The sequence below is a fragment of the Oncorhynchus kisutch genome, unplaced genomic scaffold (genome assembly GCF_002021735.2).
Source record: "Oncorhynchus kisutch isolate 150728-3 unplaced genomic scaffold, Okis_V2 scaffold3973, whole genome shotgun sequence".
NCBI lineage: Eukaryota > Metazoa > Chordata > Actinopteri > Salmoniformes > Salmonidae > Oncorhynchus > Oncorhynchus kisutch.
Window position 1 is genome coordinate 162,501 of NW_022265918.1, and position 26,415 is coordinate 188,915.

Here is a 26,415-nt window from a genome sequence, read left to right on the forward strand (position 1 = left end):
TGAGTGAGTGTGTGAGTGTATGAGTCTATGAGTGTGTGAGTGAGTGAGTGTGTGTGTAAGTGTGTGAGTGAGTGAGTGAGTGTGTGTGTGTAAGTGTGTGAGTGAGTGAGTGAGTGACTGAGTGCGAGTGAGCGAGCGTGCGTGAGTGAGTGTGTGTGTAAGTGTGTGAGTGAGTGAGTGAGTGAGTGCGAGTGAGCGAGCGTGCGTGCGTGCGTGAGTGAGTGAGTGTGTGTAAGTGTGTGAGTGAGTGAGTGAGCGTGCGTGAGTGAGTGTGTGTGTAAATGTATGAGTGTGTGAGTGAGTGAGTGAGTGAGTGAGTGAGTGAGTGAGTGAGTGAGTGAGTGAGTGAGTGAGTGTGTGTGTAAGTGTGTGAGTGAGTGAGTGAGTGTGTGTGTAAGTGTGTGAGTGAGTGAGTGAGTGAGTGACTGAGTGTGAGTGAGCGAGTGAGCGAGTGACTGAGAATGTGAGTGAGTGAGTGAGTGAGTGAGTGAGTGAGTGAGTGAGTGAGTGAATGAGTGTGTGAGTGAGTGAGTGAGTGAGTGAGTGAGTGAGTGAGTGAGTGAGTGTGAGTGAGTGAGTGAGTGAATGAGTGAATGAGTGAGTGAGTGTGTGAGTGTGTGAGCGTGTGAGTGAGTGTGTGTGTGAGTGAGTGAGTGTGTACCTTTAGGATCGTTGAGACCAGGTCCTGTTCTGTCTGTCCCTTCAGAGGGTAGTCTCCCATGAACTTCATCACAGCTGCAGAGTGAAGAAGGTGAGAGGTTACAGGTTAAAGAGCAGAAACAAGCAGACAGAAACACATGACATGTTTCAGGAGAAATAAAATAACTACACTGAACAACAATATAAACAACATGTAAAGTGTTGGTCCCATGTTCCAGGAGAAATAAAATAACTACACTGAACAACAATATAAACAACATGTAAAGTGTTGGTCCCATGTTCCAGGAGAAATAAAATAACTACACTGAACAACAATATAAACAACATGTAAAGTGTTGGTCCCATGTTCCAGGAGAAATAAAATAACTACACTGAACAACAATATAAACAACATGTAAAGTGTTGGTCCCATGTTCCAGAAGCACAAAAAGATTATTTCTCCCAAATGTTTTGCACCAATGTGTTGACATCCCTGTTAGTGAGCATTTCTCCTTTACCAAGATAATCCATCCACCTGACAGGTATTTCAGATCAAGAAGCTGATTAAACAACACGATCATTACACAGGTGCACCTTGTGCTGGGCACAATAAAAGGCCACTCTAAAATGTGCAGTTTTGCCACAGATGTCTCAAATTTTGAGGGAACGTGCAATTGGCATGCTGACTGCAGGAATGTCCACCAGGGCTGTTGTCAGAGAAATTTCTCTACCGTAAGCGGCCTGCAACGTCATTTTAAAACATTTGGCAGTACGTCCAACCAGCCTCACAACCACGCCAGACCTCCACATCCGGCTTCTTCACCTGTGGGATCGTCTGATACCGGCCACCCGGACAGCTGATGAAACTGTAGGTTTGCACAACCCAAGAATTTCTGCACAAACGTCTAGAAATCATCTCAGGGAAGGTCATCTGTGTGCTCGTTACCCTCACCAGGGTCTCCACCAGACTGCAGTTCGACCCTCACCAGGGTCTCCACCAGACTGCAGTTCGACCCTCACCAGGGTCTCCACCAGACTGCAGTTCGACCCTCACCAGGGTCTGGACCTGACTGCAGTTCGACCCTCACCAGGGTCTGGACCTGACTGCAGCTCATTACCCTCACCAGGGTCTCCACCTGACTGCAGATCGACCCTCACCAGGGTCTGGACCTGACTGCAGCTCATTACCCTCACCAGGGTCTCCACCTGACTGCAGATCGACCCTCACCAGGGTCTGGACCTGACTGCAGTTCGACCCTCACCAGGGTCTGGACCTGACTGCAGCTCATTACCCTCACCAGGGTCTCCACCTGACTGCAGATCGACCCTCACCAGGGTCTCCACCTGACTGCAGTTCGACCCTCACCAGGGTCTGGACCTGACTGCAGTTTGACCCTCACCAGGGTCTCCACCTGACTGCAGTTCGACCCTCACCAGGGTCTCCACCTGACTGCAGTTCGACCCTCACCAGGGTCTCCACCTGACTGCAGTTCGACCCTCACCAGGGTCTCCACCTGACTGCAGTTCGACCCTCACCAGGGTCTCCACCTGACGACTGCAGTTCGACGTTGGAGCCGACTTCAGTGGGTAAATGTTCACTTTCGATGGCCACTGGTACGCTGGAGAAGTGTGCTCTTCACAGATGAATCCCGGTTTCAACTGTACCGGGCATTGTGTGGGCAAGCGGTTTGCTGATGTCAACGTTGTGAACAGAGTGCCCCATGGTGGAGGTGTGGTTATGGTATGGGCAGGCATAAGCTATGGACAACGAATTCAATTGCATTTTTTCAATGGCAATTTAAATGCACAGATATATCGTGACGAGATCCTGAGGTCCATTGTCGTTCCATTCATCCGCCGCCATCACCTCATGTTTCAGACATGTCACCCATTGAGCATGTTTGGGATTGAAGAGGAGCAGCACAACATTCCACAGGCCACAATCAACAGCCTGATCAACTCTATGTGAAGGAGATGTGTCGCGCTGCATGAGACAAACGGTGGCCACACCAGATACTGACTGGTTCCGATCCACACCAGATACTGACTGGTTCCGATCCACACCAGATACTGACTGGTTCTGATCCACACCAGATACTGACTGGTTCCGATCCACCCCAGATAATGACTGGTTCCTGAACCACACCAGATACTGACTGGTTCTGATCCACACCAGATACTGACTGGTTCCTGATCCACACCAGATACTGACTGGTTCCGATCCACACCAGATACTGACTGGTTCCGATCCACACCAGATACTGACTGGTTCTGATCCACACCAGATACTGACTGGTTCTGATCCACCCCAGATACTGACTGGTTCTGATCCACACCAGATACTGACTGGTTCTGATCCACCCCAGATACTGACTGGTTCCGATCCACACCAGATACTGACTGGTTCCGATCCACACCAGATACTGACTGGTTCCGATCCACCCCAGATACTGACTGGTTCTGATCCACACCAGATACTGACTGGTTCTGATCCACCCCAGATACTGACTGGTTCCGATCCACCCCAGATACTGACTGGTTCCGATCCACCCCAGATACTGACTGGTTCCGATCCACACCAGATACTGACTGGTTCTGATCCACCCCAGATACTGACTGGTTCTGATCCACCCCAGATACTGACTGGTTCTGATCCACACCAGATACTGACTGGTTCCGATCCACACCAGATACTGACTGGTTCTGATCCACACCCCCCTACCTTTTTATTAAAGGTGTCTGTGACCAACAGATGCATATCTGTATTCCCAGTCATGTCAAATCCATTGATTAGGGCCTAATTAATTAATTTAAATTGACTGATTTCCACATATGAACTGTAACTCAATAAAATCATTGAAATGGTTTCATGTTGCGTTTGATATTTTAGTTCTGTATATTTGATTAGAAGCCATTGGTTAAGTCCCAAATGGTACCTACATAGTCCACTTCTGGAGCGCTGGTCAAAAGTAGTGTACTGTGTAGGGAATAGGGTTCCATTTGGGAACAGTGTTGTCTTACCCAGGGAGATGTCAGCTGCCACCTTGTTCATGTTGCTGTCTGTGAAGTCTATCAGAGACTCCTGGAGAGGGGACTGGGGAAACAAACACACAGCATACACACCCAGGCTGAATACTCAGGATACATACTCAAAATACACACCCAGGCTGAATACTCAGGATACACACCCAGGCTGAATACTCAGGATACACACCCAGACTGAATACTCAGAATACACACCCAGGCTGAATACTCAGGATACATACTCAGCATACACACCCAGGCTGAATACTCAGGATACATACTCAGAATACACACCCAGGCTGAATACTCAGGATACACACCCAGGCTGAATACTCAGAATACATACTCAGAATACACACCCAGACTGAATACTCAGAATACACACCCAGTCTGAATACTCAGAATACATACTCAGAATACACACCCAGGCTGAATACTCAGGATACATACTCAGAATACACACCCAGGCTGAATACTCAGGATACACACCCAGGCTGAATACTCAGAATACATACTCAGAATACACACCCAGTCTGAATACTCAGGATACATACTCAGAATACACACCCAGTCTGAATACATACTCAGAATACACACCCAGTCTGAATACTCAGAATACACACCCAGTCTGAATACATACTCAGAATACACACCCAGTCTGAATACTCAGAATACATAGTCAGGATACACACCCAGGCTGAATACTCAGGATACATACTCAGAATACACACCCAGGCTGAATACTCAGAATACATACTCAGAATACACACCCAGGCTGAATACTCTGAATACATACTCAGAATACACACCCAGTCTGAATACATACTCAGAATACACACCCAGTCTGAATACTCAGAATACACACCCAGTCTGAATACATACTCAGAATACACACCCAGTCTGAATACTCAGAATACATAGTCAGGATACACACCCAGGCTGAATACTCAGGATACATACTCAGAATACACACCCAGGCTGAATACTCAGGATACATACTCAGAATACACACCCAGGCTGAATACTCAGGATACATACTCAGAATACACACCCAGGCTGAATACTCAGGATACACACCCAGGCTGAATACTCAGAATACATACTCAGAATACACACCCAGGCTGAATACTCAGAATACACACCCAGTCTGAATACGTACTCAGAATACACACCCAGGCTAAATACTCAGAATACATACTCAGAATACACACCCAGTCTGAATACTCAGAATACACACCCAGTCTGAATACATACTCAGAATACACACCCAGGCTGAATACTCAGAATACATACTCAGAATACACACCCAGTCTGAATACTCAGTATACACACCCAGTCTGAATACTCAGAATACATAGTCAGAATACACACCCAGTCTGAATACTCAACACACATACTCAGAATACACACCCAGGCTGAATACTCAGAATACACACCCAGTCTGAATACTCAGGATACATACTCAGAATACACACCCAGTCTGAATATTCAGAATACATACTCAGAATACACACCCAGGCTGAATACTCAGAATACATACTCAGAATACACACCCAGGCTGAATACTCAGAATACATACTCAGAATACACACCCAGGCTGAATACTCAGAATACACACCCAGAATACACACCCAGTCTGAATACTCAGAATACACACCCAGGCTGAATACTCAGAATACATACTCAGAATACACACCCAGGCTGAATACTCTGAATACATACTCAGAATACACACCCAGTCTGAATACTCAGAATACACACCCAGTCTGAATACATACTCAGAATACACACCCAGGCTGAATACTCAGAATACATACTCAGAATACACACCCAGTCTGAATACTCAGAATACACACCCAGTCTGAATACATACTCAGAATACACACCCAGTCTGAATACTCAGAATACACACCCAGTCTGAATACATACTCAGAATACACACCCAGGCTGAATACTCAGAATACACACTTTGTCTGAATACTCAGAATACACACCCAGTCTGAATACTCAGAATACATAGTCAGAATACACACCCAGTCTGAATACTCAACACACATACTCAGAATACACACCCAGGCTGAATACTCAGAATACACACCCAGTCTGAATACTCAGGATACATACTCAGAATACACACCCAGTCTGAATATTCAGAATACATACTCAGAATACACACCCAGTCTGAATACTCAGAATACATACTCAGAATACACACCCAGTCTGAATACTCAGGATACATACTCAGAATACACACCCAGGCTGAATACTCAGAATACAAAACCCAGTCTGAATACTCAGAATACATACTCAGAATACACACCCAGTCTGAATACTCAGAATACAAAACCCAGTCTGAATACTCAGAATACATACTCAGAATACACACCCAGTCTGAATACTCAGAATACACACCCAGTCTGAATACTCAGAATACATACTCAGAATACACACCCAGGCTGAATACTCAGAATACATACTCAGAATACACACCCAGGCTGAATACTCAGAATACACACCCAGAATACACACCCAGTCTGAATACTCAGAATACACACCCAGTCTGAATACATACTCAGAATACACACTCAGGCTGAATAATCAGAATACATACTCAGAATACACACCCAGTCTGAATACCCAGTTATGAATACTCAGGATACACACTCTGAATACACAGATGTGTATCTGTTGTCTGTAGTATAGTACAGGGGATGTGTATATGTTGTCTGTTGTACAGTACAGGGGATGTGTATCTGTTGTCTGTAGTACAATACAGGGGATGTGTATCTGTTGTCTGTAGTATAGTACAGGGGATGTGTAACTGTTGTCTGTAGTACAGTACAGGGGATGTGTATCTGTTGTCTGTAGTACAGTACAGGGGATGTGTATCTGTTGTCTGTAGTATAGTACAGGGGATGTGTATCTGTTGTCTGTAGTACAGTACAGGGGATGTGTATCTGTTGTCTGTAGTATAGTACAGGGGATGTGTATCTGTTGTCTGTAGTACAGTACAGGGGATGTGTATCTGTGTCTGTTGTCTGTAGTATAGTACAGGGGATGTGTATCTGTTGTCTGTAGTACAGTACAGGGGATGTGTATCTGTTGTCTGTAGTACAGTACAGGGGATGTGTATCTGTTGTCTGTAGTACAGTACAGGGGATGTGTATCTGTTGTCTGTAGTATAGTACAGGGGATGTGTATCTGTTGTCTGTAGTATAGTACAGGGGATGTGTATCTGTTGTCTGTAGTACAGTACAGGGGATGTGTATCTGTTGTCTGTAGTACAGTACAGGGGATGTGTAACTCAACAGGTTGCTGTGCGTTTCTCACCTTAGAGTATGTAACCATGTCAGCTGGTTCTCTGCTCTCCTTCCCCTTCCTGGTCTTCAGCTGGTCCCTGTGTCTCTGAGCCCGTCTGTAGTACTTCCTGGAGAACTCCTCCATGGTGTACTGACTGGCCTGTAGAGGAAGCCCCTCTAGATGGAGACTGCTGCTGTCCTCACCATACCCTACCACAGCCTGACACACACACACACACACACACACACACACACACACACACACAGAGAGAATATTAGAGAGTAATTGTACGCATGTCTGCATGTAGCATGTACTGTGTGTGTGTGTGTCTGTGTCTGTCTCTGTGTGTATGTGTACCTCTGTGTTGAGGTCCAGTTCATGGGCGGCGACAGTAGAGCCCATCGCCACGGCGATTGCAGCGGAGGCGGCAACACGGCCGTGTCTGTCACGAGGCTCCGCCCTCTCAGCAGGGAGAATCAGGAAGTCTGGAGCGGCCACCGGCTGAACACACTCACCTGGAAACACACCCCACCGTCCGTACACCGCCCCGTACCGCCAGCCTACACACACACACACACACACACACACACACACACACACACACACACACAGAGTTATAACATACCGTGCAAATTCACCAGCATCACTGCCCCGTACACCACCAGCCTACAAACACACGCAAGCACATGCACATGCGTGCGCATGCACACACACACACACAGACACACACACACACACGCACACGCACACACGCACACACACACACACACACACACACACACACACACACACAGTGTTTTCCATTTTCAGCCAGGCTACTCTTTAACTTAAAATTCACTAGTCTGTCGATTCCTCTCCCGCTTGAATGAACGATATGCATCTTCTCTGCGCCTGTCAGTCACAAAGCGAGCGATGACAGGAAAAGCAGTCTGCTGTCTGTCTCCCGGGAACCATTTGAGTACGCTGTAGTTGGTTATAGTTAGATTTCTTTACACAGAGGAGGGAGAGAGCATGATGCTGCTGAATTTGCACGTCCCATGTAATGTAATGCTGCGTTCAAGACAACTGGGAACTCGAAATCTCTGACTTCAGTGAGTTCAAGGCAACTGGGAACTCGAAATCTCTGACTTCACCGAGTTCAAGGCAACTGGGAACTCGGGAATCTCTGACTTCAGTGAGTTCAAGGAAACTGGGAACTCGGGAATCTCTGACTTCAGTGAGTTCAAGACAACAGGGAACTCTGGGAAGAAAAACTAGCTCCGACTGGGAAAAATAGTTTTGAACTGTCATCCAACTCTGAATTCTAAGTCAGAAACTCATCTTTCTAGAGCTGTGACTTTCTGACCTGAAGATCACTGACGTCATGATTGGACCTCGTTTCCCCCCCAGAGTTCCCGGTTGTATTGAAAGCACCATTAGTGGTAACGATGAGTGGAAATCCATGACTTAGTTCATTGTTTTCTAGCACATTCATTTAATTTTTTGCGTTTCACACAGCCAGCCAGCGCAGCCGCAGAGTCGAGGCGGAAGAAGGCGACTTACGGTGCACTGATTGACAACTGAACAGCAAGCGTTGACTAGGTTTATAAAAGGTGTCGAACTGACTGAATAAATGATCCTATATCGCTTTGCCATTCATAAATCATGAAAACATAGTTTTTTATTTATTTATCTAGGCTAGTAAATTAAAAACAAATTATTATTTACAATGACAGCTTACATGCAACGTGGTTATACAGTGGTTCCTCCTTTAAAAGTTGTGGGTTTACACCGCAGGACTTAGAGGTACCCAGCATCATGGCTCCAGACCACCACCAGGAGGAGTTAGAGGTACCCAGCATCACGGCTCCAGACCACCACCAGGGGGAGTTAGTGGCACCCAGCATCACGGCTCCAGACCACCACCAGAGGGAGTTAGTGGCACCCAGCATCACGGCTCCAGACCACCACCAGGGGGAGTTAGAGGGACCCAGCATCACGGCTCCAGACCACCACCAGGGGGAGTTAGAGGGACCCAGCATCACGGCTCCAGACCACCACCAGGGGGAGTTAGAGGTACCCAGCATCGCGGCTCCAGACCACCACCAGGGGGACTTAGAGGTACCCAGCATCACGGCTCCAGACCACCACCAGGGGGAGTTAGAGGTACCCAGCATCACGGCTCCAGACCACCACCAGGGGGAGTTAGAGGTACCCAGCATCACGGCTCCAGACCACCACCAGGGGGAGTTAGAGGTACCCAGCGTCACGGCTCCAGACCACCACCAGGGGGAGTTAGAGGTACCCAGTGTCACGGCTCCAGACCACCACCAGAGGGAGTTAGAGGTACCCAGTTTCACGGCTCCATTGCTCCAGAACACCACCAGGGGGAGTTAGAGGTACCCAGTGTCACGGCTCCAGACCACCACCAGGGGGAGTTAGAGGTACCCAGCGTCACGGTTTCATTGCTCCAGACCACCACCAGGGGGAGTTAGAGGTACCCAGTGTCACGGTTCCAGACCACCACCAGGGGGAGTTAGAGGTACCCAGTGTCACGGCTCCAGACCACCACCAGGGGGAGTTAGTGGTACCCAGTGTCATGGCTCCAGACCACCACCAGGGGGAGTTAGTGGTAACCAGTGTCACGGCTCCAGACCACCACCAGGGGGAGGTAGAGGTACCCAGTGTCACGGCTTCATTGCTCCAGACCACCACCAGGGGGAGTTAGAGGTACCCAGTGTCACGGCTCCAGACCACCACCAGGGGGAGTTAGAGGTACCCAGTTTCACGGCTCCAGACCACCACCAGGGGGAGTTAAAGGTACCCAGTGTCACGGCTTCATTGCTTCAGACCACCACAAGGGGGAGATAGAGCACTGTGTGTCCATGGTATCACATCGGGACAAGTAAACCAAATTATTTCCAAGGTTTCCTTTCCTAGGATGTCGGTGCTTGGCCAGACAGTAGCAATGTTTCCATGAACCATTTAGAAAGATCGCATAGAAAATATACTGAATAAAAATATGAAACGCAACATGCAAAGTGTTGGTCCTATGTGTTTCATCAGCTGAAATAAAAGATCCCAGAAATTTTCCATACTCACAGAAAGTGTATTTCTCTCAAATTTTGCCACAGATGTCTCAAGTTTTGAGGGAGCGTGCAATTGGCATGCTGACTGCAGGAATGTCCACCAGATCTGTTGCCAGAAACGTGAATGTTAATTTCTCTACCATAAGCCGCGTCCAATGTCATTTTAGAGAATTTGGCAGTACGTCCAGCCGCCCTCACAACCATAGACAACGCGTAGCCACGCCAACCCAGGACCTCCACATCCAGCTTCTTCACCTGCGGGATCATGAGACCAGCCACGCCGACAGCTGATCAAACTGAGGACTATTTCTGTCTGAAATTAAGCCCCTTTGTTTGGAAAAACTCATTCTGATTGGCTGTGCCTGGCACCCCAAGTGGGTGGGCCCTCCCAGGCTGCGCTCCTGCCCAGTCATGTGAAATCCATAGATTAGGGCCTAATGAAATGATTTCAATTGAATGATTTCCTTATATGAACTGCAACTCAGTAAAATCTTTGAAATAGTTGCATGTTGTGTTTAGGGTCTGTTGTTTAGCATCTAGCAAGAGGCCGTTGTTGTTTAGCACCTAGCAAGAGGCTGTTGTTTAGCACCTAGCAAGAGGCTGTTGTTGTTTAGCACCTAGCAAGAGGCTGTTGTTTAGCACCTAGCAAGAGGCTGTTGTTTAGCACCTAGCAAGAGACTGTTGTTGTTTAGCACCTAGCAAGAGGCTGTTGTTGTTTAGCACCTAGCAAGAGGCTGTTGTTGTTTAGCACCTAGCAAAAGGCTGTTGTTTAGCACCTAGCAAGAGGCTGTTGTTGTTTAGCACCTAGCAAGAGGCTGTTGTTTAGTGCCTAGCAAGAAGCTGTTGTTTAGCATCTAGCAAGAGGCTGTTGTTGTTTAGCACCTAGCAAGAGGCTGTTGTTTAGCACCCAGCAAGAGGCTGTTGTTGTTTAAGCACCCAGCAAGAGGCTGTTGTTTAACACCTAGCAAGAGGCTGTTGTTTAGCATCTAGCAAGAGGCTGTTGTTGTTGTTTAGCACCTAGCAAGAGGCTGTTGTTGTTGTTTAGCACCTAGCAAGAGGCTGTTGTTTAGCACCTAGCAAGAGGCTGTTGTTTAGCACCCAGCAAGAGGCTGTTGTTTAGCTGTGTTTTTGTAGCTTACATGTGATGGGAGAGTTTGAAAACAAATCCCCACTGGATGTAAATAATAATGATGTCATTCTGCCAGGTAAGCATATGCTACTTTGTGGTTAAAATGTAATTAAGAAGGTTCCTGGGAAAGCCTTTCCACTCCTCCGAAACACGACCCCGCCTAGACGCGCTACTTCTTGACACACTGCTCGCTTAACCCGGAAGACAGTCGCACCAATTTGTCATAGGAAACACCGTATAGCTAGCTATCGAAGTCAGCCTGCAATGCGCCCGGGCCGCCAGAAGGAGTCGCTAGAGCGCAATGTGACAAGGGCAAAGCTGGGCCAATTGTGCGGCGCCTCATGGGTCTCCCGGTAGCGGCCGGCTGTAACACAGCCCGGGATCGAACCCGGATCTGTAGTGACGTCTCTAGCACTGCGATGCAGTGCCTTAGACTGGTAAACTTGATAAATTATTCAATATTTTGTCTGTGTATTTCAGATTGAATCAAGGCAGTAGAACGTACCAGAGGACACCAACATAGAGCTCCTTCAGCAAACAAAATGTGAACTCCAGGGGCGCCTGGCTACTTATTCTATTTGGCTGGTTACTCTATGTACCTGTAGAAAACACTGGCTGGCTAATCTGTGTACCTGTAGAAAACACTGGCTGGCTACTCTATGTACCTGTAGAACCACTGCCTGGGGACGCCTGGCTGGCTACTCTATGTAGCTGTAGAAAACACTGCCTAGGGTCGCCTGGCTGGCTACTCTGTGTACCTGTAGAAAACACTGCCTAGGGTCGCCTGGCTGGCTACTCTGTGTACCTGTAGAAAACACTGGCTGGCTACTCTGTGTACCTGTAGAAAACACTGGCTGCCTACTCTATGTACCTGTAGAACCACTGCCTGGGGACGCCTGGCTGGCTACTCAATGTACCTGTAGAAAACACTGCCTAGGGTCGCCTGGCTGGCTACTCTGTGTACCTGTAGAAAACACTGCCTAGGGTCGCCTGGCTGGCTACTCTGTGTACCTGTAGAAAACACTGCCTAGGGTCGCCTGGCTGGCTACTCTGTGTACCTGTAGAAAACACTGGCTGGCTACTCTATGTACCTGTAGAAAACACTGGATGGCTACTCTATGTACTATATATACTGTACCAAGAAAGATTCACCACACCAAACCACCAGCCTCCACACACAGAGAAAGATGAACAAAGTTTTCATGTCCTATATATACTGTACCAGATCTACATGTCCTATATATACCGTACCAGATCTACATGTCCTATATATACTGTACCAGATCTACATGTCCTATATATACTGTACCAGATCTACATGTCCTATATATACTGTACCATATCTACATGTCCTATATATACTATACCAGATCTACAGTAGTCTACATGTCCTATATATACTGTACCAGATCTACATGTCCTATATATACTGTACCAGATCTACATGTCCTATATATACCGTACCAGATCTACATGTCCTATATATACTGTACCAGATCTACATGTCCTATATATACTGTACCATATCTACATGTCCTATATATACTATACCAGATCTACAGTAGTCTACATGTCCTATATATACTGTACCAGATCTACATGTCCTATATATACTGTACCAGATCTACATGTCCTATATATACTGTACCAGATCTACATGTCCTATATATACTGTACCAGATCTACATGTCCTATATATACTATACCAGATCTACAGTAGTCTACATGTCCTATATATACTGTACCAGATCTACATGTCCTATATATACTGTACCATATCTACATGTCCTATATATACTATACCAGATCTACAGTAGTCTACATGTCCTATATATACTGTACCAGATCTACATGTCCTATATATACTGTACCAGATCTACATGTCCTATATATACTGTACCAGATCTACATGTCCTATATATACTGTACCAGATCTACATGTCCTATATGTACTGTACCAGATCTACATGTTCTATATATACTGTACCAGATCTACAGTAGTCTACATGTCCTATATATACTGTACCAGATCTACTGTAGTCTACATGTCCTATATATACTGTACCAGATCTACATGTCCTATATATACTGTACCAGATCTACATGTCCTATATATACTGTACCAGATCTACATGTCCTATATATACTGTACCAGATCTACATGTCCTATATATACTGTACCAGATCTACATGTCCTATATATACTGTACCAGATCTACAGTAGTCTACATGTCCTATATATACTGTACCAGATCTACATGTCCTATATATACTGTACCAGATCTACATGTCCTATATATACTGTACCAGATCTACATGTCCTATATATACTGTACCAGATCTACAGTAGTCTACATGTCCTATATATACTGTACCAGATCTACATGTCCTATATATACTGTACCAGATCTACATGTCCTATATATACTGTACCAGATCTACATGTCCTATATATACTGTACCAGATCTACATGTCCTATATATACTGTACCAGATCTACATGTCCTATATATACTGTACCAGATCTACATGTCCTATATATACTGTACCAGATCTACATGTCCTATATATACTGTACCAGATCTACATGTCCTATATATACTATACCAGATCTACAGTAGTCTACATGTCCTATATATACTGTACCAGATCTACATGTCCTATATATACTGTACCAGATCTACATGTCCTATATATACTGTACCATATCTACATGTCCTATATATACTATACCAGATCTACAGTAGTCTACATGTCCTATATATACTGTACCAGATCTACATGTCCTATATATACTGTACCAGATCTACATGTCCTATATATACTGTACCAGATCTACATGTCCTATATATACTGTACCAGATCTACATGTCCTATATGTACTGTACCAGATCTACATGTCCTATATATACTGTACCAGATCTACAGTAGTCTACATGTCCTATATATACTGTACCAGATCTACTGTAGTCTACATGTCCTATATATACTGTACCAGATCTACATGTCCTATATATACTGTACCAGATCTACATGTCCTATATATACTGTACCAGATCTACAGTAGTCTACATGTCCTATATATACTGTACCAGATCTACATGTCCTATATATACTGTACCAGATCTACATGTCCTATATATACTGTACCAGATCTACATGTCCTATATATACTGTACCAGATCTACATGTCCTATATATACTGTACCAGATCTACAGTAGTCTACATTTCCTATATATACTGTACCAGATCTACATGTCCTATATATACTGTACCAGATCTACATGTCCTATATATACTGTACCAGATCTACATGTCCTATATATACTGTACCAGATCTACATGTCCTATATATACTGTACCAGATCTACATGTCCTATATATACTGTACCAGATCTACATGTCCTATATATACTGTACCAGATCTACATGTCCTATATATACTGTACCAGATCTACCGTAGTCTACATGTCCTATATATACTGTACCGTAGTCTACATGTCCTATATATACTGTACCAGATCTACATGTCCTATATATACTGTACCAGATCTACATGTCCTATATATACTGTACCAGATCTACATGTCCTATATATACTGTACCAGATCTACATGTCCTATATATACTGTACCAGATCTACATGTCCTATATATACTGTACCAGATCTACAGTAGTCTACATGTCCTATATATACTGTACCAGATCTACAGTAGTCTACATGTCCTATATATACTGTACCAGATCTACATGTCCTATATATACTGTACCAGATCTACATGTCCTATATATACTGTACCAGATCTACATGTCCTGTATATACTGTACCAGATCTACATGTCCTATATGTACTGTACCAGATCTACATGTCCTATATATACTGTACCAGATCTACATGTCCTATATATACTGTACCAGATCTACATGTCCTATATATACTGTACCATATCTACATGTCCTATATATACTATACCAGATCTACAGTAGTCTACATGTCCTATATATACTGTACCAGATCTACATGTCCTATATGTACTGTACCAGATCTACATGTCATATATATACTGTACCAGATCTACATGTCCTATATATACTGTACCAGATCTACAGTAGGCTACATGTCCTATATATACTGTACCAGATCTACAGTAGTCTACATGTCCTATATACTGTACCAGATCTACAGTCCTATTATACTGTACCAGATCTACATGTCCTATTATACTGTACCAGATCTACATGTCCTATATATACTGTACCAGATCTACATGTCCTATATATACTGTACCAGATCTACATGTCCTATATATACTGTACCAGATCTACATGTCCTATATATACTGTACCAGATCTACATGTCCTATATATACTGTACCAGATCTACATGTCCTATATATACTGTACCAGATCTACAGTAGTCTACATGTCCTATATATACTGTACCAGATCTACAGTAGTCTACATGTCCTATATATACTGTACCAGATCTACATGTCCTATATATACTGTACCAGATCTACATGTCCTATATATACTGTACCAGATCTACAGTAGTCTACATGTCCTATATATACTATACCAGATCTACATGTCCTATATATACTGTACCAGATCTACATGTCCTATATATACTGTACCAGATCTACATGTCCTATATATACTGTATCAGATCTACATGTCCTATATATACTGTACCAGATCTACAGTAGTCTACATGTCCTATATATACTGTACCAGATCTACAGTAGTCTACATGTCCTATATATACTGTACCAGATCTACATGTCCTATATATACTGTACCAGATCTACATGTCCTATATATACTGTACCAGATCTACTGTAGTCTACATGTCCTATATATACTGTACCAGATCTACATGTCCTATATATACTGTACCAGATCTACATGTCCTATATATACTGTACCAGATCTACTGTAGTCTACATGTCCTATATATACTGTACCAGATCTACATGTCCTATATATACTGTACCACATCTACATGTCCTATATATACTGTATATATACTGACAGTTTAAGAAGGGGCAAGACAGACAGACAGACAGACAGACAGACAGACAGACAGACAGACAGACAGACAGACAGACAGACAGACAGACAGACAGACAGACAGACTGTTCACAGTCAGGAAACATGTCTGAGACCTCCAGACTTTAGCTCAGTGGGACTAGACAGTCCCAACAACAGCCCAGTCTGAATCCAGACTTTAGCTCAGTGGGACTAGACAGTCCCAACAACAGCCCAGTCTGAATCCAGACTTTAGCTCAGTGGGACTAGACAGTCCCAACAACAGCCCAGTCTGAATCCAGACTTTAGCTCAGTGGGACTAGACAGTCCCAACTACAGCCCAGTCTGAATCCAGACTTTAGGTAAGTGGGACTAAACAGTCCCAACTACAGCCCAGTCTGAATCCAGACTTTAGCTCAGTGGGACTAGACAGTCCCAACAACAGCCCAGTCTGAATCCAGACTTTAGCTCAGTGGGACTAGACAGTCCCAACAACAGCCCAGTCTGAATCCAGACTTTAGCTCAGTGGGACTAGACAGTCCCAACAATAGCCCAGTCTGAATCCAGACTTTAGCTCAGTGGGACTAGACAGTCCCAACAACAGCCCAGGCTGAATCCTAGTTGTTTCCTCACACAGCAACCAGAACACAACCAAACATGACGGGGTGTTAGTCACATGCAGGTCAACCACACACACAGGCCCCACCCACCAAACTCAGGAGTATCTCTCTTTAGTTCCTCCAGCAACATGACCTTCTTCCTGACGATGCAGCCGTAGCATCGGCCTACACCACACAATACAATGAGCAACACAGCTAACACAATGGGTTCGTGTGTGTATCTGTGTGTGTGTGTGTGTGTCTCACCCTCCTCCAGCCCCTCCACGCTGTGTAATCTGATGATGTCTCCCTTGTGGAAGCTGAGCAGAGTTCTGTCCTCTGTGATGTAGTTCCTCACTGCGACCACATACTCAGAGTCCTGGGGAAAAAACATCCCATTTGTCCAAATCAATCTGGACGCAGAAAAAGGGTGATAATGTGTCCATCCTTTCTATCAGGTTGTAGAGTGAGTCCTGTTGAATGAACATCACTTTCCTACCTGTCTCACCCTCTACCCTGTCTCACCCTCTAACCTGTTTCACCTGTCTCACCCTCTAACCTGTCTCACCTTCTAACCTATCTCACCCTCTAACCTGTCTCACCCTCTAACCTGTCTCACCCTCTAACCTGTCTAACCTGTCTCACCCTCTAACCTGTCTCACCCTCTAACCTGTTTCACCTGTCTCACCCTCTAACCTGTCTCACCTTCTAACCCGTCTCACCCTCTAACCTGTTTAACCTATCTCGCCCTCTAACCTGTCTCACCCTCTACCCTGTCTCACCCTCTAACCTGTCTAACCTGTCTCACCCTCTAACCTGTCTCACCCTTTAACCTGTCTCACCCTCTAACCTGTCTAACCTGTCTCACCCTCTAACCTGTCTCACCCTCTAACCTGTTTCACCTGTCTCACCCTCTAACCTGTCTCACCCTCTAACCTGTTTCACCTGTCTCACCCTCTAACCTGTCTCACCTTCTAACCTGTCTCACCCTCTAACCTGTTTAACCTGTCTCACCCTCTAACATGTCTCACCCTCTACCCTGTCTCACCCTCTAACCTGTCTAACCTGTCTCACCCTCTAACCTGTCTCACCCTCTAACCTGTCTCACCCTCTAACCTGTCTAACCTGTCTCACCCTCTAACCTGTCTCACACTCTAACCTGTCTAACCTGTCTCACCCTCTAACCTGTCTCACTCTCTAACCTGTCTCACTCTCTATCCTGTCTCACTCTCTAACCTGTCTCACCCTCTAACCTGTCTCACTCTCTAACCTGTCTCAACCTCTAACCTGTCTAACCTGTCTCACCCTCTAACCTGTCTCACCCTCTAACATGTCTAACCTGTCTCACCCACTAACCTGTCTCACTCTCTAACCTGTCTCACTCTCTAACCTGTCTCACTCTCTAACCTGTCTCACCCTCTAACCTGTCTAACCTGTCTCACTCTCTAACCTGTCTAACCTGTCTCACCCTCTAACCAGAAAAAGGGTGATAATGTGTCCATGCTTTCTATCAGGTTGTAGAGTGAAGCCTGGACTCCTGTTGAATGAACAGAATCACTTTCCTACCTGTCTCACCCTCTACCCTGTCTCACCCTCTAACCTGTCTCACACTCTAACCTGTCTAACCTGTCTCACCCTCTAACCTGTCTCACTCTCTAACCTGTCTCACTCTCTATCCTGTCTCACTCTCTAACCTGTCTAACCTGTCTCACCCTCTAACCTGTCTCACTCTCTAACCTGTCTCACTCTCTAACCAGTCTAACCTGTCTCACCCTCTAACCTGTCTCACTCGCTAACCTGTCTCACCCTCTAACCAGTCTAACCTGTCTAACCCTCTAACCTGTCTAACCTGTCTCACCCTCTAACCTGTCTCACCCTCTAACCTGTCTCACCCTCTAACCTGTCTCATCCCCTAACCTGTCTCACCCTCTAACCTGTCTCACCCTCTAACCTGTCTAACCTGTCTCACCCTCTAACCTGTCTAACCTGTCTCACCTTCTAACCTGTCTCACCCTCTAACCTGTCTAACCTGTCTCACCCTCTAACCTGTCTAACCAGTCTCACCCTCTAACCTGTCTAACCTGTCTCACCTTCTTCAGTTCTGTGATGAAGTAGTCCACCATGTGTTTAACCTGTGGAGCCTTGGCGGAGAACAGAATCAGCTTCTCATTGGTCAGGTTAAACTCCAACATGTTCTTAGATGGAATGGACACAAACAGGATGTCTGCGTAACTATGGAAACAAAAACAGAAACAAACAGGATGTCTGCGTAACTACAGAAACACACAGAAAAACAAACCGGATGTTCGAGTAACTATGGAAACACACAGAAAAACAAACAGGATGTCTGCGTAACTATGGAAACACACAGAAAAACAAACAGGATGTCTGCGTAACTATGGAAACACACAGAAAAACAAACAGGATGTCTGCGTAACTACGGAAACAAACAGGATGTGTGTTTATTTATCCTTTATTTAACTAGGCAAGTCAGTTAAGAACATTCTTCTTTTCAATAACGGCCTAGGAACAGTGGGTTAACTGCCTGTTCAGGGGCAGAACGACAGATCTTTACCTTGTCAGCTCGGGGATTCGATCCAGCAACCTTTCGGGTTACTGGCCCAATACTCTAACCACTAGGCTACCTGCGGCCGCATGTGTATGGGTGTGTGTGTGTTAATGTGTATGTGTGTGTGTTAATGTGTATGTGTGTGTGTTAATGTGTGTGTGTTAATGTGTGTGTGTTAATGTGTGTGTGTGTTGTGTGTGTGTGTGTGTGTGTTAATGTGTGTGTGTGTTAATGTGTGTGTGTTAATGTGTGTGTGTGTGTGTGTTAATGTGTGTGTGTGTGTTAATGTGTGTGTGTGTTAATGTGTGTGTGTGTGTGTGTTAATGTGTGTGTGTTAATGTGTGTGTGTGTGTGTGTTAATGTGTGTGTGTTAATGTGTGTGTGTGTGTGTGTGTGTTAGTGTGTGTGTGTTAATGTGTGTGTGTGTGTGTGTTAGTGTGTGTGTGTGTGTGTGTGTGTGTGTGTGTGTGTGTGTGTGTGTGTGTTAATGTGTGTGTGTTAATGTGTGTGTGTTAATGTGTGTGTGTTAATGTGTGTGTGTTAGTGTGTGTGTTAATGTGTGTGTGTTAATGTGTGTGTGTGTGTGTGTTAATGTGTGTGTGTTAATGTGTGTGTGTGTGTGTTAGTGTGTGTGTGTGTGTGTGTTAGTGTGTGTGTGTGTGTGTGTGTGTGTTAATGTGTGTGTGTTAATGTGTGTGTTAATGTGTGTGTGTTAATGTGTGTGTGTTAATGTGTGTGTGTGTGTGTTAATGTGTGTGTGTTAATGTGTGTGTGTGTGTGTGTGTGTGTGTGTTAATGTGTGTGTGTGTGTGTGTGTGTTAATGTGTGTGTGTGTGTTAATGTGTGTGTGTGTGTGTACCTGTAAGGGTGTAGCACTCTGAAGTAGTCTGGGACAACAGCGCTGCTTCTCACCATCTTCAGCAGCTTGATGCCTCGATGAGACACAGAGACCACCTGCACCCCAGTACCCACACTGCCCTGCAACACACACACACACACACACACACACACAGTTATGAGACCACCTGCACCCCAGTACCCACACTGCCCTGCAACACACACACACACAGTTATGAGACCACCTGCACCCCAGTACCCACACTGCCCTGCAACACACACACACAGTTATGAGACCACCTGCACCCCAGTACCCACACTGCCCTGCAACACACACACACACAGTTATGAGACCACCTGCACCCCAGTACCCACACTGCCCTGCAACACACACACACAGTTATGAGACCACCTGCACCCCAGTACTTGTTAAGGGAATTTTATCAATGATGACTAATTATGTGTACATTTGAATCAGGACTGACTAGTCCAACACACACACACAGTTATGAGACCACCTGCACCCCAGTACCCACACTGCCCTGCAACAAACACACACAGTTATGAGACCACCTGCACCCCAGTACCCTGTTAAGGGAATTTTTATCAATGATGACTAATTATGTGTACATTTGAATCAGGACTGACTAGTCCAAATGCTATCATGTACTGTACATAATGAATTTTCTCTCTTGCTCCCATTCCCAATTGTCTATAATATAGTCAGGAGTTTAGAACAATGCCTTGGTACAAATGAATGAACTATCTCCAGATGGCAGGGACGGACTATCTCCAGACTGTCTAGAATGCTGATTTACAGTGACTGACCTTGGCTTTAGGCGAGGAGGGATGAGAACTATAGGGCCTCTCTACCAGTGTCATGAAGAGATAGAACATTTAGAAAACGCTGACGTCATTTTCAGTTTATTACCTGTGGTAAAATGTGTATGAAGGCAGTACTCTCTTGAATTAAACGCTGTTACCTGACTTTTAAGACCGGGGCTCTGTCCATTCTGATAAAATAAAGGGTCTTACAAACCCTTTATGCATTGACAGAGTGTTTAATTTTGATTGGGAAATAAAACTGAGGAATTTAGAATTCCTTCAACATACCCACACTGCCCTGCAACACACACACTCTGTCAAAATCAACAGGCTGAGATGAGACACAGAGACCACCTGCACCCCAGTACCCACACTGCCCTGCAACACACACACTCTGTCAAAATCAACAGGCTAACACACACACACAGTTATGAGACCACCTGCACCCCAGTACCCACACTGCCCTGCAACACACACACTCTGTCAAAATCAACAGGCTGAGATGAGACACAGAGACCACCTGCACCCCAGTACCCACACTGCCCTGCAACACACACACTCTGTCAAAATCAACAGGCTAACACACACACACAGTTATGAGACCACCTGCACCCCAGTACCCACACTGCCCTGCAACACACACACTCTGTCAAAATCAACAGGCTGAGATGAGACACAGAGACCACCTGCACCCCAGTACCCACACTGCCCTGCAACACACACACTCTGTCAAAATCAACAGGCTGAGATGAGACACAGAGACCACCTGCACCCCAGTACCCACACTGCCCTGCAACACACACACTCTGTCAAAATCAACAGGCTAACACACACACACAGTTATGAGACCACCTGCACCCCAGTACCCACACTGCCCTGCAACACACACACTCTGTCAAAATCAACAGGCTAACACACACACACAGTTATGAGACCACCTGCACCCCAGTACCCACACTGCCCTGCAACACACACACTCTGTCAAAATCAACAGGCTAACACACACACACAGTTATGAGACCACCTGCACCCCAGTACCCACACTGCCCTGCAACACACACACTCTGTCAAAATCAACAGGCTGAGATGAGACACAGAGACCACCTGCACCCCAGTACCCACACTGCCCTGCAACACACACACTCTGTCAAAATCAACAGGCTGAGATGAGACACAGAGACCACCTGCACCCCAGTACCCACACTGCCCTGCAACACACACACACAGTTATGAGACCACCTGCACCCCAGTACCCACACTGCCCTGCAACACACACACACAGTTATGAGACCACCTGCACCCCAGTACCCACACTGCCCTGCAACACACACACACTGTCAACATGAACAGGCTCACAAACACACACAGTTATGTAGCGACCTCAACCCAACACCTAGCGACCTCAACCCAACACCTAGCGACCTCAACCCAACACCTAGCGACCTCAACCCAACACCTAGCGACCTCAACCCAACAGCTAGCGACCTCTACCCAACACCTAGCGACCTCTACCCAACACCTAGCGACCTCAACCCAACACCTAGCGACCTCAACCCAACACCTAGCGACCTCAACCCAACACCTAGCGACCTCTACCCAACACCTAGCGACCTCTACCCAACACCTAGCGACCTCTACCCAACACCTAGCGACGTCAAATGTGTAATGTGTTGTGTTGACAGTCACTGGACACGGGTAGGAGTCCTGGGTGGAGCTACCCCAGATATAGCTACGGTATATAGGCTCACACACACTCACCGAGGCAGGGAACAGTCGTGAGAAATATATTTCCCAGGAGTCTCTGGCCATCGTCACGATCTTCTTCTTCACACTCTCATCCTGTGTGGCTCCATCCTGACCCACCTGGTGCTCCACTACACACACACAGTCACACACACAGTCACACACACACACACACACACACACACACACACACACACACACACACACACACACACACACACACACACACACACACACACACACACACACACACACACACAGTCACAGTCACACACACAGTCGTGGTGTTGTGTGGTGGGTTGTGGTGTTGTTTGGTGGGTTGTAGTGTTGTGTGGTGTTGTGTGGTGGGTTGTGGTGTTGTGTGGTGGGTTGTAGTGTTGTGTGGTGGTTTGATGGTGTTGTGTGGTGGGTTGTAGTGTTATGTGGTGGGTTGTAGTGTTGTGTGGTGGGTTGTAGTGTTGTGTGGTGGGTTGTAGTGTTGTGTGGTGGGTTGTGGTGTTGTGTGGTGGTTTCATGGTGTTATGTGGTGGGTTGTAGTGTTGTGTGGTGGGTTGTAGTGTTGTGTGGTGGGTTGTAGTGTTGTGTGGTGGGTTGTAGTGTTGTGTGGTGGGTTGTAGTGTTATGTGGTGGGTTGTAGTGTTGTGTGGTGGGTTGTGGTGTTGTGTGGTGGTTTCATGGTGTTATGTGGTGGGTTGTAGTGTTGTGTGGTGGGTTGTAGTGTTGTGTGGTGGGTTGTAGTGTTGTGTGGTGGGTTGTTGTGTGTGGTGGGTTGTGGTGTTGTGTGGTGGGTTGTAGTGTTGTGTGGTGGGTTGTGGTGTTGTGTGGTGGGTTGTGGTGTTATGTGGTGGGTTGTGGTGTTGTGTGGTGGTTTCATGGTGTTATGTGGTGGGTTGTAGTGTTGTGTGGTGGGTTGTAGTGTTGTGTGGTGGGTTGTAGTGTTGTGTGGTGGGTTGTAGTGTTGTGTGGTGGGTTGTGGTGTTGTGTGGTGGTTTCATGGTGTTATGTGGTGGGTTGTGGTGTTGTTTGGTGGGTTGTAGTGTTGTGTGGTGGGTTGTGGTGTTGTGTGGTGGGTTGTAGTGTTGTGTGGTGGGTTGTGGTGTTGTGTGGTGGGTTGTGGTGTTGTGTGGTGGTTTCATGGTGTTATGTGGTGGGTTGTAGTGTTGTTTGGTGGGTTGTAGTGTTGTGTGGTAGGTTGTGGTGTTGTGTGGTGGGTTGTAGTGTTGTGTGGTGGGTTGTGGTGTTGTGTGGTGGGTTGTAGTGTTGTGTGGTGGGTTGTGGTGTTGTGTGGTGGTTTCATGGTGTTATGTGGTGGGTTGTAGTGTTGTGTGGTGGGTTGTGGTGTTGTGTGGTGTTGTGTGGTGGGATGTGGTGTTGTGTGGTGGGTTGTAGTGTTGTGTGGTGGGTTGTGGTATTGTGTGGTGGATTGTGGTGTTATGTGGTGTGTTGTGGTGTTGTGTGGTGGGTTGTGGTGTTGTGTGGTGTTGTGTGGTGGGTTGTGGTGTTGTGTGGTGGATTGTGGTGTTATGTGGTGTGTTGTGGTGTTGTGTGGTGGGTTGTGGTGTTATGTGGTGGGTTGTGGTGTTGTGTGGTGGGTTGTGGTGTTATGTGGTGGTTTGTGGTGTTGTGTGGTGGGTTGTGGTGTTATGTGGTGTGTTGTGGTGTTGTGTGGTGGGTTGTGGTGTTATGTGGTGGGTTGTGGTGTTGTGTGGTGGGTTGTGGTGTTATGTGGTGGGTTGTGGTGTTGTGTGGGGTGGGTTGTGGTGTTGTGTGGTGGGTTGTGGTGTTATGTGGTGGGTTGTGGTATTGTGTGGTGGGTTGTGGTGGTTTGTGGTGGGTTGTGGTGTTGTGTGGTGTTGTGGGTTGTGGTGTTGTGTGGTGGGTTGTGAGGTTGTGTGGTGGGTTGTGGTGTTGTGTGGTGTTGTGTGGTGGGTTGTGGTGTTGTGTGGTGTTGTGTGGTGGGTTGTGGTGTTGTGTGGTGGGTTGTAGTGTTGTGTGGTGGTTTGATGGTGTTGTGTGGTGGGTTGTGGTGTTGTGTGGTGTGTTGTGGTGTTGTGTGGTGTTATGTGGTGGATTGTGGTGTTATGTGGTGTGTTGTGGTGTTGTGTGGTGGGTTGTGGTGTTATGTGGTGGGTTGTGGTGTTGTGTGGTGGGTTGTGGTGGTTTGTGGTGTGTTGTGGTGTTGTGTGGTGGGTTGTGGTGGTTTGTGGTGTTGTGTGGTGGGTTGTGGTGTTGTGTGGTGGGTTGTAGTGTTATGTGGTGTGTTGTGGTGTTGTGTGGTGGGTTGTGGTGTTATGTGGTGGGTTGTGGTGTTGTGTGGTGGGTTGTGGTGGGTTGTGGTGTTATGTGGTGGGTTGTGGTGTTGTGTGGTGGGTTGTGGTGTTATGTGGTGGGTTGTGGTGTTGTGTGGTGGGTTGTGGTGTTGTGTGGTGGGTTGTAGTGTTGTGTGGTGTGTTGTGGTGTTGTGTGGTGGGTTGTGGTGTTATGTGGTGGGTTGTGGTGTTGTGTGGTGGGTTGTGGTGGTTTGTGGTGTTGTGTGGTGGGTTGTGGTGTTGTGTGGTGGGTTGTGGTGTTGTGTGGTGGGTTGTAGTGTTATGTGGTGGGTTGTGGTGTTGTGTGGTGGGTTGTAGTGTTGTGTGGTGGGTTGTAGTGTTATGTGGTGGGTTGTGGTGTTGTGTGGTGGGTTGTAGTGTTATGTCGTGGGTTGTGGTGGGTTGTGGTGTTATGTGGTGGGCTGTGGTGGTTTGTGGTGTTGTGTGGTGGGTTGTGGTGTTATGTGGTGGTTTGTGGTGTTGTGTGGTGGGTTGTAGTGTTATGTGGTGTGTTGTGGTGTTGTGTGGTGGGTTGTGGTGTTATGTGGTGGGTTGTGGTGTTGTGTGGTGGGTTGTGGTGGTTTGTGGTGTTGTGTGGTGGGTTGTGGTGTTGTGTGGTGGGTTGTAGTGTTATGTGGTGGGTTGTGGTGTTGTGTGGTGGGTTGTAGTGTTGTGTGGTGGGTTGTAGTGTTATGTGGTGGGTTGTGGTGTTGTGTGGTGGGTTGTAGTGTTATGTGGTGGGTTGTGGTGGGTTGTGGTGTTATGTGGTGGGTTGTGGTGGTTTGTGGTGTTGTGTGGTGGGTTGTGGTGTTATGTGGTGGTTTGTGGTGTTGTGTGGTGGGTTGTGGTGGTTTGTGGTGTTGTGTGGTGGTTTGTGGTGGTTTGTGGTGTTGTGTGGTGGGTTGTAGTGGTTTGTGGTGTTGTGTGGTGGGTTGTAGTGGTTTGTGGTGTTGTGTGGTGGGTTGTGGTGGGTTGTGGTGTTGTGTGGTGGGTTGTGGTGGTTTGTGGTGTTGTGTGGTGGGTTGTGGTGGTTTGTGGTGTTGTGTGGTGGGTTGTGGTGGTTTGTGGTGGGTTGTGGTGTTGTGTGGTGGGTTGTAGTGGTTTGATGGTGTTTGTTTTGTTTTGATGGTGTTTTGTGGTGGTTCTAATGGTTGGTACCAAACAGAGCCTTCATCTTGGTCCTCTCCTCCTGAGTGATGCGGAGGCAGGCCTCTGAGAAGGTGTCGTGGACTATCTGTCTGAACAGCAGCTCCAGCAACAGAGGAGTGTTGAAGTTGTCTTTAGGGTAGAACACCTGCAGTACCACACCATCAACATAGACAATATCAAGACTTGGAATGA

At 46.3% G+C, this 26,415-nt stretch overlaps 1 protein-coding gene across 1 annotated transcript in view; it reads right to left on the minus strand.

Moving 5' to 3' along the window:
- Window positions 1–26,415, minus strand: part of LOC116372943 (unconventional myosin-XV-like) — a gene marked incomplete at its 5' end in the record, with an annotated part of 176,783 nt that overhangs the window by 11,736 nt on the left and 138,632 nt on the right. Inside the window, 9 exon segments of the mRNA XM_031821429.1 lie at window positions 662–735; window positions 3,661–3,733; window positions 6,994–7,182; window positions 7,321–7,523; window positions 17,059–17,170; window positions 18,882–19,023; window positions 20,220–20,338; window positions 22,781–22,896; window positions 26,233–26,368. Of these exon segments, the coding sequence (XP_031677289.1) occupies window positions 662–735; window positions 3,661–3,733; window positions 6,994–7,182; window positions 7,321–7,523; window positions 17,059–17,170; window positions 18,882–19,023; window positions 20,220–20,338; window positions 22,781–22,896; window positions 26,233–26,368 (1,164 nt within the window).